This window comes from Aethalodelphis obliquidens, unplaced genomic scaffold (genome assembly GCF_003676395.1).
Source record: "Aethalodelphis obliquidens isolate GAN/ISIS:26980383/991018 unplaced genomic scaffold, ASM367639v1 scaffold14, whole genome shotgun sequence".
NCBI classification, from domain to species: domain Eukaryota; kingdom Metazoa; phylum Chordata; class Mammalia; order Artiodactyla; family Delphinidae; genus Aethalodelphis; species Aethalodelphis obliquidens.
In genome coordinates this window covers 25662944-25676075 of record NW_020837958.1, presented here as the reverse complement: position 1 = coordinate 25676075, position 13132 = coordinate 25662944, and the positions used below count along the sequence as shown (strand labels likewise).

Genomic DNA, 13132 nt, shown 5'->3' with positions numbered 1-13132 from the left:
AGTTAATAACCTGTGCACCTTACTTAGAGGCCTGTCTACTCTAGGCCAGAGTGTGCATGTCTAATACAGGGAAGGGAAGAATAAAGAAGTTGCTTTTCATGTCCCAGACTTCTCCCTGATAGTCTGGACCTCTTAATTGCCCGTATTTTTGAAATTATTTGTGAAGCCTGACACTGGGTAAAATCTCTGGCTTATGTGAGTCAGATTTGACAGTCTGATCCTTATTCACTCACCGAGATATGTCCATTCTCTTTTCTCATTACTTCCTATTGGGACATAGAAATGCTGTTTTGTTTACATATTGTCTGAGAGCTGATCCTAAAATTCATATGGAAAACACAAATGACCTAGAATATCCAAAAGAATTTTAAAAGAAGAATAAAGTTAAAGGACATACAATGTCAGACTTCATGACTTGATTTAAAGCTATAAAAATCAAGAAACTGTTGTATTAGCATAAGGATATGCATCTAAACCTTGGGGCAGAATTGGAAGTTCAGAAATAAGCTTACACATTATGTTTAACTGATTTTTGACAACGATTCTGAAGTAATTCCATGGGTTGGTAATACTTTTTCTTCAACAAAGTTGAAACTATCACTTGTGATAGTTTTTCCAGCAAAGTTTTTTCATTATATATGAAAATAATGATCATGATGCTATATTGGAAAAAATAACTTAAAATGGAAACTAAAAAAAATTTAGAAGAAAACATAGGTGAAAATATTTGATGTAGGCAAAGATTTCTTAGATATGTCACCAAAAGCATGAACCTCAAAAGAAAAATATGATAAATTGGTTTTTATCAAAATTAAAAACTTTAGCTCTTCAAACATATCATTAAAAAAATGAAAAAGCCACAGAATGGAAGAAAATATTCACTGTACTTAAATCCATCAGGGTTTTTATCCAGAAGATGTAAAGAACTCTTAAAATTCAATAATAAGAAGACAACTGAGCCAATTTTTTAAATGGGCAAAAAATTTGAACAAAAGATGATAGGGGAATATGGCCAGTAAGCATATGGAAAAAATACTTGGTCATTAGGAAAATGCAACTTTTAACCATGATGAGATCTTAACACACAGTTAAAATTTAAAAGATCAGCAATACTAAGATGACTAGGTTGTGAAGCTATAGAGAAAACCATAATTCAAAAAGACACATACACCCCAGTGTTCATTGCAGCACTATTTACAATAGCCAGGTCATGGAAGCAACCTAAATGCCCATCGACAGATGAATGGATAAAGAAAATGTGGTACATATATACAGTGGAATATTACTCAGCCATAAAAAGGAATGAAATTGGGTCATTTTTAGAGATGTGGATGTTGTACAGAGTGAAGTAAGTCAGAAAGAGAAAAACAAATATCGTATATTAACGCATATATGTAGAACCTAGAAAAATGGTACAGATGAACCTTTTTGCAGGGCAGAAATTGAGACACAGATGTAGAAAACAAACGTATGGACATCAAGCGGGGAAAGCAGCGGGGGGCGTGTGTGTGTGCTGAATTGGGCGATTGGGATTGACACGTACACACTGATGTGTATAAGATTGATGACTAATAAGAACCTGCTGTATAAAAAAATAAAATTCAAAAATTTAAAAAGGAATGCTCATATATTGCTTGTTGGAATGTATAATTGTATATGAACTTTGTAAAACAAAATTGCAGTTTCCTAAAAAGTTCTGTCACTTCCATTTAACAGAGCAGTTCTTGTACATAAATGTTAATAGCAGCTTTATTCATTATAGTACAAAGCTGGAATAATCCAGAATTCCATCCCCAGGTGTGTGGGTGAACAAAAGTGTTTTATTCATACAGTGGAATACTACTCAACAATACCTAGGAATAGAACTACTGATATACAGAAACATATGCATGAATCTAAAAAGTATGCTTTTTGAAAGAAACCAGACACAAAGGGGTACATTCAGTATGATTCCATTTATGTAAAACTCTACAAAATAACAAACTTTAAAAAAAAAATTTATTTATTTATGGTTGCCGTTGGGTGTTTGTTGCAGTGCGCGGGCTTTCTGTAGTTGCAGCGAGCGGGGGCTACTCTTTGTTGCAGTGCGTGGGCTTCTCACTGAGGCGGCTTCTCTTGTTGTGGAGCACGGGCTCTAGGCACACGGGCTTCAGTAGTTGTGGCTCGTGGGCTCAGTAGTTGTGGCTCGTGGGCTCTAGAGCTCAGTGTCAGTAGTCGTGGTACACAGGCTTAGTTGCTCCGCGGCATGTGGGATCTTCCCAGACCAGGGCTCAAACCCATGTCCCCTGCATTGGCAGGCAGATTCTTAACCACTGCGCCACCAGGGAAGTCCCCAAAATACAAATTTTAATATGTAGTAAAAGAAAGAAATCAGTGCTTGCCTGTGGATGGGAGGATTTTCTTGAAAGAGCACTAATGAATCTTTGTAAGAAAATAGAAATGTCTGTATTTTGATAGTGGTGGTGGTGGTCACCCAAGTATATCTGTTTTTTTTTTAATTCAACAAAATTTACCCTTAAAATGCATTTAATCTTACATATATAATACCTCAGTGAAATTTGGGTGGAAAATCCCTCCTTTGTTAGCAGAAGAAATCCTTTATAATTCAGATGTACATCCTTTGAAGGTTGTGAGTTTATTTAATTAGATACAAGCTTAGTAGCTTGCTTTTAGCTTTTTGGAATTATCTCTTTAACTCTGTTGTTTATTTGAAATTGCAAAAGGAGGGGGTGAAAAATATGTGCTAATCTAGTGATCAAGCATGTAAAAATATCTAATGAATGGTATTAGACAAGGTTAAATTATTTATGATGGGAGGAGAATTTCAAGTTTTACACAGCATACGGTATTTTGTTATTCATGATAATACGTTACCATTATATAGGGCTTGAGGATGTGTACATAGCTTTCACAAATATTTCATCCTCATAATAGACTGTGAAGTAGTTAGGGAAGGTATCATCTTTCTGTTTTACACCTGAACACACAGGCTCAGTGAGATTGTTACATAATTTGGTGAAGATCACTTAGCAGACAAGTGCTAGAGGACCTGGAAATCAGTGTAAGAGCTCTGGCCCTAACTGTCTCTCCACTGTGACACACTACTTCCCTTTAAAATATACTTTTGTTGTCTGGTCTGTCTCCACCTCTCCCTTTAAAAAAAAAAAAAAGACCCATTAACTTTATTGACATGTATTTTGAATAGAATTCGGGTTTCTTTTCATGCTGTAGTTTTAAATGCTGGTTTAGTTGTATTATTGTATTAACCAGAAACATTCTGGGGGGTTCATGATGTGACCAAAAAGCAATTACAGTGCCCAGAGAATAAATAAACTTTGAAAAAACATACCTTTGGGTTCCATAAACTAAAATGAACGGTTGCCAAGAAATTATGTAATTTGACTAGTTTTCAGAATCTGTTTAACATACTAATTTAATTCATTATGACAATTTTCAGACTAAATAAACTTGAAGATACTATTATGCTAATTAAAGGAAAAATCGAAGAAGTTCGTCTTCCTGTAGAAAAAGTGGACGTTATTATATCCGAGTGGATGGTAAGTGTTTGCAGAGAAAACTACTTTCATTAATTTTTAAAGAAGGCAATGAATAAAGTAGCAGGTTTTCTGCGTTTAATTATATTTGATAAATGGCAAAATGGTAGCATTATTTTAAAAACAGCTACAGTCTTTTTATGGTAGTTTATTCTGAAATGGCACTTCTTTACTGGCCATTTATAATTTTTTAAAGAAGAGGGTAAATTAGCCTTTTTGCTTTTAAAGTCATAATAAAGAATTATTATTTTTCTACTTTCTAGATTTGTAGAGACCTAAATATGTTTTCCTAAAAGCCTACAAGGACTAGTTAAGGATTTCCTAAGACTGTTATGTCAGAATAATGTGATGTTGCCACTGTTGCTGTCATACTTAATATCCTATCTTTCTGATCTGTTAGGTCATGTAATCCGTGTCCTTTATCACATAAAATAGAATTTATTGGCATTATTAAGATAATAAAATTAAGGTACAATATATAGCTTTATAATTTGCTTTTGAAACCACAGATCAAGACTAGAGTATTTATTTTAAAGAGTCTGTAAAGTAAAACTAATGGTATTGTCAACTGATTTAACTCACTGATACGCCACTTCAATTAAGACAAGTATATATTATTTCCAGATATACGAAGATTTTTTTTTTAACCATTTGGAAGTTGTTAAGCTTTTTTTAAAAAGAAGTATTTGATAACATGTATTTTCATTAAATGAATTTATCAAAACTTCTCGAAAAGAATGAGTTTTGCGAGATATGGGAACATATGTATATGTATAACTGATTCACTTTGTTATAAAGCAGAAACTAACACACCATTGTAAAGCAATTATACCCCAATAAAGATGTTAAAAAAAAAAAAAAGAATGAGTTTTGCTTTACAATTTTCTATAAATTTTGAATAAACATAGAAAATAATAATTCTAGCAAAATTGCACTGACTTCAGGAAGCTTTTGAAATGTTCAGTTTTAATGTAGTGGTTTTAATTTAGAGCCGGTGAGAGTCACTGTTGTTGGCAGTTACTGTTTTGCATGTGAAACAGTGTGTTGATTTTTTCATGCTAGGCTTGGCTTTTAACAATTCTTGATCACAATATCAGTATTCTTCTTATGCCAAATAATTTGTATCAGCACCCTGATTTCCCTTATGAATTGAGTGAGAAGGAATGAATTTAGTATAATTAAAAATTCAGCATCTTTTTAAAGACTACAAAAAGGTGTTTTGGAGAAAGTACATTTGAGGCATCTGCTTGGCAACAACTTTAAGTAGTTTATACTAAATGTTGGCTGACATAATCCTCATTTCTCTAGGGACCATTTTATTTTTCTTGGAAAATGCATCTTTAAAATTAACCCAAATTACACTTGAAGCAAACTAAAAGATAGACTTCACTAAACTTCCTGTCACCTCAGTTAACTAGCTGAGTAGTTCTTGCCCTGCCTAGCAGAATTATCCTTCTGGGTAGTGATGTTCTAGGAATTTTCATTTCAGAACTTGAAATGTGGTCTAGAAATATTAATATGCAATTGAAATCTTAGAGCCAGTTGGTATAATAATAAATGATAACTTAGCTAGGTTGAGTGAAATTATGAGATTGTTACAATTATGATGTGAACTTTACTGGAAGGTATGCTGGTCTTGGGCTTATTTTGCCCTCAGATCCATTTGACATCCTTCTTTTTTCTTCTGTCTGATTGGAGAAGGGCTACCGCTGCAGGTGGCTTTTCCTAGGCTCCTGTGGCAGCCGACTTCTATTGGGTTTGGGGACTCTAATGGCAAACACTAATGGGAGATTTATGGAAGGGAGAAGACTGGGCATTTCTCTACTTCTCTTTTGTCTCTAGTGGTGTTGCTGACAGAAGCTGTTTCTTTTGTGGCTCCAATTCCCACTTGTCATAATTCCAGCATCCACTGTGCGAACCTAGCCCTGGATCAGTGATTTTTCGTTTTGTTCCTCTAACTCTTGTAGTTAGACTCTAATTGATGTAAAGGACACCTTTCATTTTGGAAGATTAGTCAGGCATGATCTCTGCCTTTATCGGGAAGGCAGTGTCACAGAAACAATACTGAGTCACTGGAACCTGAGATGAAAGGGGTCAGTTGTTTGGAACCAAGGTGCTTTCAGAAACCCTTTAGTAAGGGAAACAAATATGTGTGTCCAGGAAGTGGTAACTAAGAACTTTCTTTCTTCCTCTTCACAAAGGTATAACTTAAGAGTGTGCATTATCTTACTATCTGCCTTTTCCTTGTAAGCATCAATGAGGTTGGAGTCTAGCAGATTGTGTTAAACATGTTAGGTGGAGCATTAGACACTGTAATTTAAGGCAGTTACCGAATCATCTTTGTGGCTTGGCAGTATCATTTATAGTATCTTCTATAAGTAAGTCCCCTTCTAACTTTGGTACTTCTACTCGGATTTCTGAGCTGAGAAGCTGGAAAATTCTAATTACATAATTAAACAAGGAGAAGGTATGCTTCCTAAAATATATTCAAGATTTTTTTTAGATATTCCTACTTTGGCTTAAACAATGGGCAAGTGGCAAACAACTGACTACTCTAAATTTATTTTAAAGCCACATTTTCATGAAGCAGCATTTAAAATTAAAATACCTTGCATAGAATCCTCTGTCTTTGATTTTTTTTTTTTACATCAGTCAGGATGCAAAAATCTAGAATAATCCAAGTTCAAGCTATAGCATAGACTTTTTTTCTATTTTTAAAAGTATTTTCAACAAGGAAGGGCCGAAAAAAGAAAATACCCTGCAGTATTGAACACAGATGTTTAATGGACGTGTAATCCAGTATAGCAATGTAGGCATCATATATTGCAGAGACGTACATCTGTTTTCTTCTACTATGGTCCACTAACTGATCCATGGCTTAATCTAGATATGTTTTTTGTCTACAGCTGTTCATGAACTTTGCTTTTATTTTGGAAGATGTTCTTAGATAAGAATGTAATTTTAAAAGCCAAATCATTGCTGTTAGCATGTCAATTTAATAAACTATCACTTGTCTCTTAGATTTATGCATTTCTACATTTAGATTTGCATTTAATTTTACATTTTCATTTTTACTGAATGAAATTTCTATTTGATAAAATTGTTATAATTTAAATAAAAAGTTTAATTTCTATAGGATGTTAATTTTCATGCCTATGAGTATCTGTTCTCATTTTTCACATTTTACTTACCAACAGAGCCATTCTTTATGACTTCCCATTTCTGATCACCTAATAAAACTTCAAAGTAAGCATCCCTAATTCTTGTCCTGTGAGCCAGTAAAGCCAGATTGACTCATTTGATGTTGCTCTTTTCTGTCTAGGTTTTCAGCATGACCTCCTTACAAATAGATAGATAAGATCCTGGCATTGCATGATACAACTGCCAGAGGTGATTCTTGTTTGGACATGTTATTTTCTGTCATCAGGACCATCAGGAAAATTATACATTAGGTGAATTTACATTGTCATGATCACTTATAATATACATTCAGGTTGTCTAAAGTCCTTTGTAATTTTTCTGTCTAGGCTTGCTCTTCACAGAAGTGACCTAAAATTTTGTCACCTTTCCCATCCCATTTTCACCAACACAAGTGTGTCTGTATAGTGCATGCATGCACCGGCCCACACCCACAATGATGGGGTATTCTTTGTTCATATTTAATATTCTTTATTGTTTGTAAATAGTTTTTCAGGATTTTATAGCTTTTATCACTTAGAAACATGACTTGTGATTTGGTTTATCAACAGTCCAGAAACTGGGCCATGAAGCCTGTCATAGGTCACATTTTCAACTGGTGCGTGTTGAAATGTCTTTGTTGGTTTTAGTTTGGTCTGGCAGTGAAACCATGCCATTTCAGACAACTGCCACAAGGATTAGGTGGCCTTTCCCGGTCTTTCTTGCCTTAAATGATATAATAATAATTATGTAAGTAGTTCAGTAAATTAGATAAGTTGAATTAATCTTAGAGTTAGGGAAAGTATAGGAGATTAATTAACAACACAAATTTTCGGTTGTACAGGTGTGTTTTTGCCTTTCCTGTCCATAGCTTATGACCTAAATTTAAGGATTTTTTTAAACTCTTCTATTTTTCCTCTTTTATATTTATTACTCTGAAAATTTTAAGCGAAATAAAACTGTACATGTCTAGTATGTATTGTTTTGTCTACTTAAAAGTAGACATAATCTCATATGTCCAGTGGTTCAAGATAAGGAAATGTAAGACATAACTTTCCCTCAACTCTATACCTCTTGCCATTTTTTTTCTTGCTTTTCTTATTTTTCTGTTGGTCCGTCAGAGTAAAAGACATCTTTTTACTGCCAGATTTTTGGTATATTTTTTAAAATCAATAAATAATAATCAATAACAGGAACTTTCCTGGCGGTCCAGTGGTAAAGAGTCTGCCTTTCAATGCTGGGGACACGGGTTCGATCCCTGGTCAGGGAACTGAGATCCCACATGCCGCGGGGCAACTAAGCCCACGTGCCACAACTACTGAGCTCATGTGCCTCAACTAGAGAGTCTGCGTGCCTCAAACTACAGAGCCCATGTGCCCTGGGGCCCACGTGCCCTGGAGCCTGCGCGCCACAACTAGAGAAGAGAAAACCCGCACACCACAACTAGAGAGAAGCCCGCACACCGCAACGAAAGATCCCGCGTGCCACAACTAAGACCCAGCACAGCCAAAAATAAAATAAAATAAATAAATAATAAATCTTTAAAAATATAATAGTGAAAAATAACAAAGGTTAAAAATCAAAAATACAGTGTTACGTAAAATTAACTGTAAAAAATGTTCCTTTGATAACAAAGATTACTGTTGTTTTAAAGTCTTTTGTTTCTATTTCTAAAGTTACGTTATTATTAGTGTGTTTTTGGCAGAAATAGTTTGCCCCTTAATGGAAGATACTGATGATTGGTGAGAGCAAAATATGTGTTAGCAAACTGCCTTATTTCTTTTAGTGTGTTTTACCTTCCCTGTCTGGCAAACTGCTAGTAGTTCTGGAAGACTCATCTCAGACATCTCCTCCCTTATGCAGCTTTCCCTTTTAGCCCCTTGATCACATATAGAATCTCTTTTCTCCCTTCTTTTGCGGTTTAGTTTAAGCTTCTATTATGCACTTTTACAGTGTATTAGAATTAATTGTTCATGTACCTTTTTCGATTCTCTTAAGACTGGGAACCAGAATTTACTTGGTATGGTCATATTCTGTGAAAGGGATCAGCATTAGTAAATGATGGGGGAATATACATCATAAGAGAAATTTCCCAGATAGAAACTCACTGGCCACATACACGATCTTATTTATAATTTTCTGTACATCACAGGAAGGCAAGGATGTAGCATGTGACAGAGTTAAGAATATTGCTCCAAAGTCAGACCACCTGAATTCTTGGCCCTGTTTTGCCGCACCTAGTTTTGTTACTTTGGGCATGTTACTGAACCTCTCTGTGAGTCAGTTTCCTTTTCTATAAAATGATGATAACAGTAGTACCCACTTCACAAGGTTTTTGTGAGGATTAAATGGAATTAATACCTGTAAATGTCATAAAACATTCTGGCACATAATAAGACCTCAGTAATTAGCCATTCCGTTTTGAAAGTTACACAAACTTTTAAGCAATCTGTAACTAGTGCGTGAGCTGCTTGAGTAGGTTATTCAATAAATAAAAGTTGGGAATGGTAATATACATGAAATAAAGAATATTAATACTTGAGGGAAGAACATTCTTGGGACTTCTGCCTTGGCTTATTAGCCCTTTGTAAGAGCAAAAGGTCCTCTGTTTCCATGGCTAGCATTTACTAATTGACTCTGCCTATGATGAGTGCAAAGAAGTATGATAATCAGCTGATGGATGTGGATTACTGGGGTTAGGGATATTTTTGATATTTTTCTTAATATGAATTAAAATGTATTATATGTATGTTTCAAGAAAAAGTCTCAGTTTGCTGCTCTGTAAACAAATTTTAGGTAGTACTGATAATACCTAATTATTTTACATAAAATATAAAATGCATATTCAGTAGGGCTTTTTTGAGTACTCCAAATATTAACAGAGAGATAGTTACTGTATTTGAACACTGAAAGGAAAATTGTGGTTTATAAGCATGATTTTTTCACAGATGTGCTGACATCTGAATTAAGAATAAAATGAAAACAAAGACAGTAAAAATGTAATTAAGAATAGGCCTCTTGGGCTTCCATGGTGGGCACAGTGGTTAAGAATCTGCCTGCCAATGCTGGGGACACGGGTTTGAGCCCTGGTCCGGGAAAATGCCACATGCCTTCTAACAACTAAGCCCGTGTGCCACAACTACTGAGCCTGCGCTCTAGAGCCCGTGAGCCACAACTACGGAAGCCCACACGCGTAGAGCCTGTGCTCTGCAACAAGAAGAGCCACTGCAATGAGAAGCCCACGCACCGCAATGAAGAGTAGCCTCTGCTCGCTGCAGCTAGAGAAAGCCCGCGCACAGCAACAAAGATGCAACGCAGCCAAAAATAAAATAAATTAAAACATAAATTTATCCAAAAAAAATAGGCCTCTTATGTATAATTATTTCAGTTTTATAATCTTTACATTTGTTCTTAGCTGCACTCTTAACCACTCCCCATCCTCCCCTTTATTTAATCTTAATGTTTGTTTAAATTAAAACTCACATGACACTCTGCAGCCATTTTATTTCTTACTCTAGAGAGGAGGCCGTTTTGTAATAGTGGAATCTTGGTAGCTGTAGGGAAAATTTAACCCTTTGAGAAATTGTTTAAGTGGATCTCAGGCTATTTTATATTGCAGGTATGTTAGAAAAGTATAGTAATATGTATCATATTCAAATATATGCTGTTTTTTTTCTGTGCTTGAAACCAAATTTAAGTGAAAATGTTTAGTCCCTTAAGGAAAGTTGTTTATGTTGAAGCAGTTATGTGTTGTGGGTAACTTTTTGCTTTTGAAACATAATATTTTAGATGTTTTATATCTCTTTCATCACATTTCTGGAAGTTGCATTTGCTAAGAGATTCAGTGCATCATATGTGATTGATTCAATTGGATTTATTTGCTTTTTGGCTCTCCATAATCCATGTTGCATTCTAGTTGTGCTTAATGTTTGCTCAATGAGTTGTAAATTATTCTAATTATGAAGATAAAGGGCATAAGTTATTCAGGAGTGTGTATCAACTGTCCTTACAGAAACTTTTCACTATATTAGCCAGAGGACATGAAATATTTGTTAATTTTTATTTCAAACTCAAAATTGTATAGCAATTAAAAAATTTTTTTTTCAGTAAAACTGTTTACCTCTACCTGGGAGTGAAAGTAAGCTCCTAAATTTTAACAGTTTGCATTCGCAGACAGATGGGCATTCATTACAAACTCGGATTGTTTCATGTAACTCAGTTGTCTCAGTCATAATTACTATAATAATTAGTATGAAGTGGTTCTACTTAAGAATTATCTTAGGACAGATATTTGATTCACAAGCCTTGAGTAATCATATGAATGCCACCAATTTGTAATAAATAATACCTGCTCCAGTGCTCCACAACCTGGATTTAGAGAACCCCCAATCATGTGTTTGAGAAATAACAAATTATATCTGTGTGAAGATTCAAGGGGGGCATTATTAGTATTTTTATGGAGTGGAATGCAAAATTCTTACAGATTTTTAAAGTAAAACACCTGCCTTCTTTTTTGAGCCCTTGCAGAGCTGATTTTAGTAAGGTACTCCCTAATTCCTTGGGAATTCCAATTCATTCTCTTTAACCATTAGAAATCCTTTAAGGGACAAGTTTAAGAAGCCATGACTTACACTGCTTTTTGAAACTGATTTAAAGGACTTGATGGAGATAATTGTCCTCTTAGTTTTTCATCCCTTTTAGCATAGATCTTTCATACTCTCTTTAATAGATCCTCCAAATTGGCAAAATTTAGGTGACAGGACTCTGAAGTAATTATTTATTTAGGTGAAATGAAAATTTTAGCTGGAGTTAGTTAACATTAAATGTTGATCTGTTCTTATTAATGACTTTCTTGACCTCTCAATACATTACTTGTTTTGAGTAAATTTTTCAATGGTGGGTATACATTGATTTGGTTGGCTCCATTTTCACTCTCTTTCCTCTATACCTTTTTAATACTAGAATATTTGTTTGGAGATATCCAATTTAAAGTCAGGACTACAGCTTTGAAGTTGAATGAATGTGAGGTTAACTGACCTTTTCATGAATTCAGTCTTCAACCTTATTTTTATTAATTTGTGCTTCTGTCCAGTAAAAGGAAGAATAAACCCGAGGCTTAATCTGTTCCCTTAATGAAATTTCTGTTTCATTAAGAAATTAAATGTGATTTGTCTTGATCAGTTTTGCTAAGGGTTTATCATTTAATACGCTTTTCAAAGACCCCAAATTTTGGCTTTGTTGATTTTTTTCTATCATACATTTATTTTCTATTATTTATTTCTGACCTTATTATTTCCCTCTACTCTTTTAGTTTGACTTGCTGCTTTTATTCTAGCTCCTTGAAATCAAAGCTTATTAGATCATTGATTTTCAGATTTTCATTTTCTAATATTTTGCATTTGAGGCTTATATTTCTAAGTACTGATTTAAGTAATTTAAAAGAATAGTTCTAAGTGTTACTTTTTTTCTGAAATGCTGTTATTAAAAGAAAAACCAAACTACTGTCATATTTTAGAATTAATCTACCATTAAAAAAACAAAGGCACTGGTACTTCTTGTGTTAAGGCTTAACTAAGTGCTGTAAGGGACCCTCATTGCAGAATCACAAAACCCCTGAAGAATATACATTTTATGTTTTTTTTTTCTTATTATGGAAGTCAGTTTTGCTGTTATTTTCTCTTTTCTGGTTCAGTTGTGTGTGACTATATTTTTTTTATTTTATTTTTATTATTTTTTTTGCGGTACGCGGGCCTCTCATTGCTGTGGCCTCTCCCTTTGCGGAGCACAGGCTCCAGACGCGCAGGCTCAGCGGCCGTGGCTCACAGGCCCAGCCGCTCCGCGGCATGTGGGATCTTCCCAGACCAGGGCATGAACCCATGTCCCCTGCATCGGCAGGCGGACTCTCAACCACTAGCGCCACCAGGGAAGCCCATGACTATATTTTTTAAAAGAGAAGGAACACAATTTTAAATAAATTTTATTTTATTAAATAAACATGAAACCAGAATATGATTTGCATCATTGGCAATCCACTAAGAGATTACAAAAACAGAAAGAAATCTCATCCTTTTATATAACCAAGCACATACAACCCATTGCATACATGTTCTCAAGATAAACAGTATTATTGACTGGTTTTAATTGCTAATTTTTGCTCATTTCTTTATGTAATTTGGGAGGGAAATTCTAGAGTGCAGTTATATAAATGTGTAAGAACTAACAGTTTTAAATGAGCTTATAGCTCATTTTGGCATTGTCTTCTATGAAATTTCTGTTCATTTATTTTGCTTATCATTGTATTTGGGATTTTTGTCTTTTTATTATTTTTCTGAAAGAGTTTCTTATTTATTCTAGTTACCAATGTGTTACTAGGGCTATTCTTTTTTTTTTTTTTTTTTTTT

General features: G+C 34.5%; 1 protein-coding gene across 8 annotated transcripts in view; it reads left to right on the top strand.

The window, feature by feature from the left end:
* PRMT3 (protein arginine methyltransferase 3) overlaps nt 1-13132 on the top strand; it is a 136841-nt gene that overhangs the window by 47935 nt on the left and 75774 nt on the right. For all 8 annotated transcript variants that reach the window (XM_027115180.1, XM_027115186.1, XM_027115183.1 and 5 more), the window contains one exon: nt 3458-3557. In XM_027115180.1, the coding sequence (XP_026970981.1) occupies nt 3458-3557 (100 nt within the window). The remainder of the gene's footprint in view (nt 1-3457; nt 3558-13132) is intronic.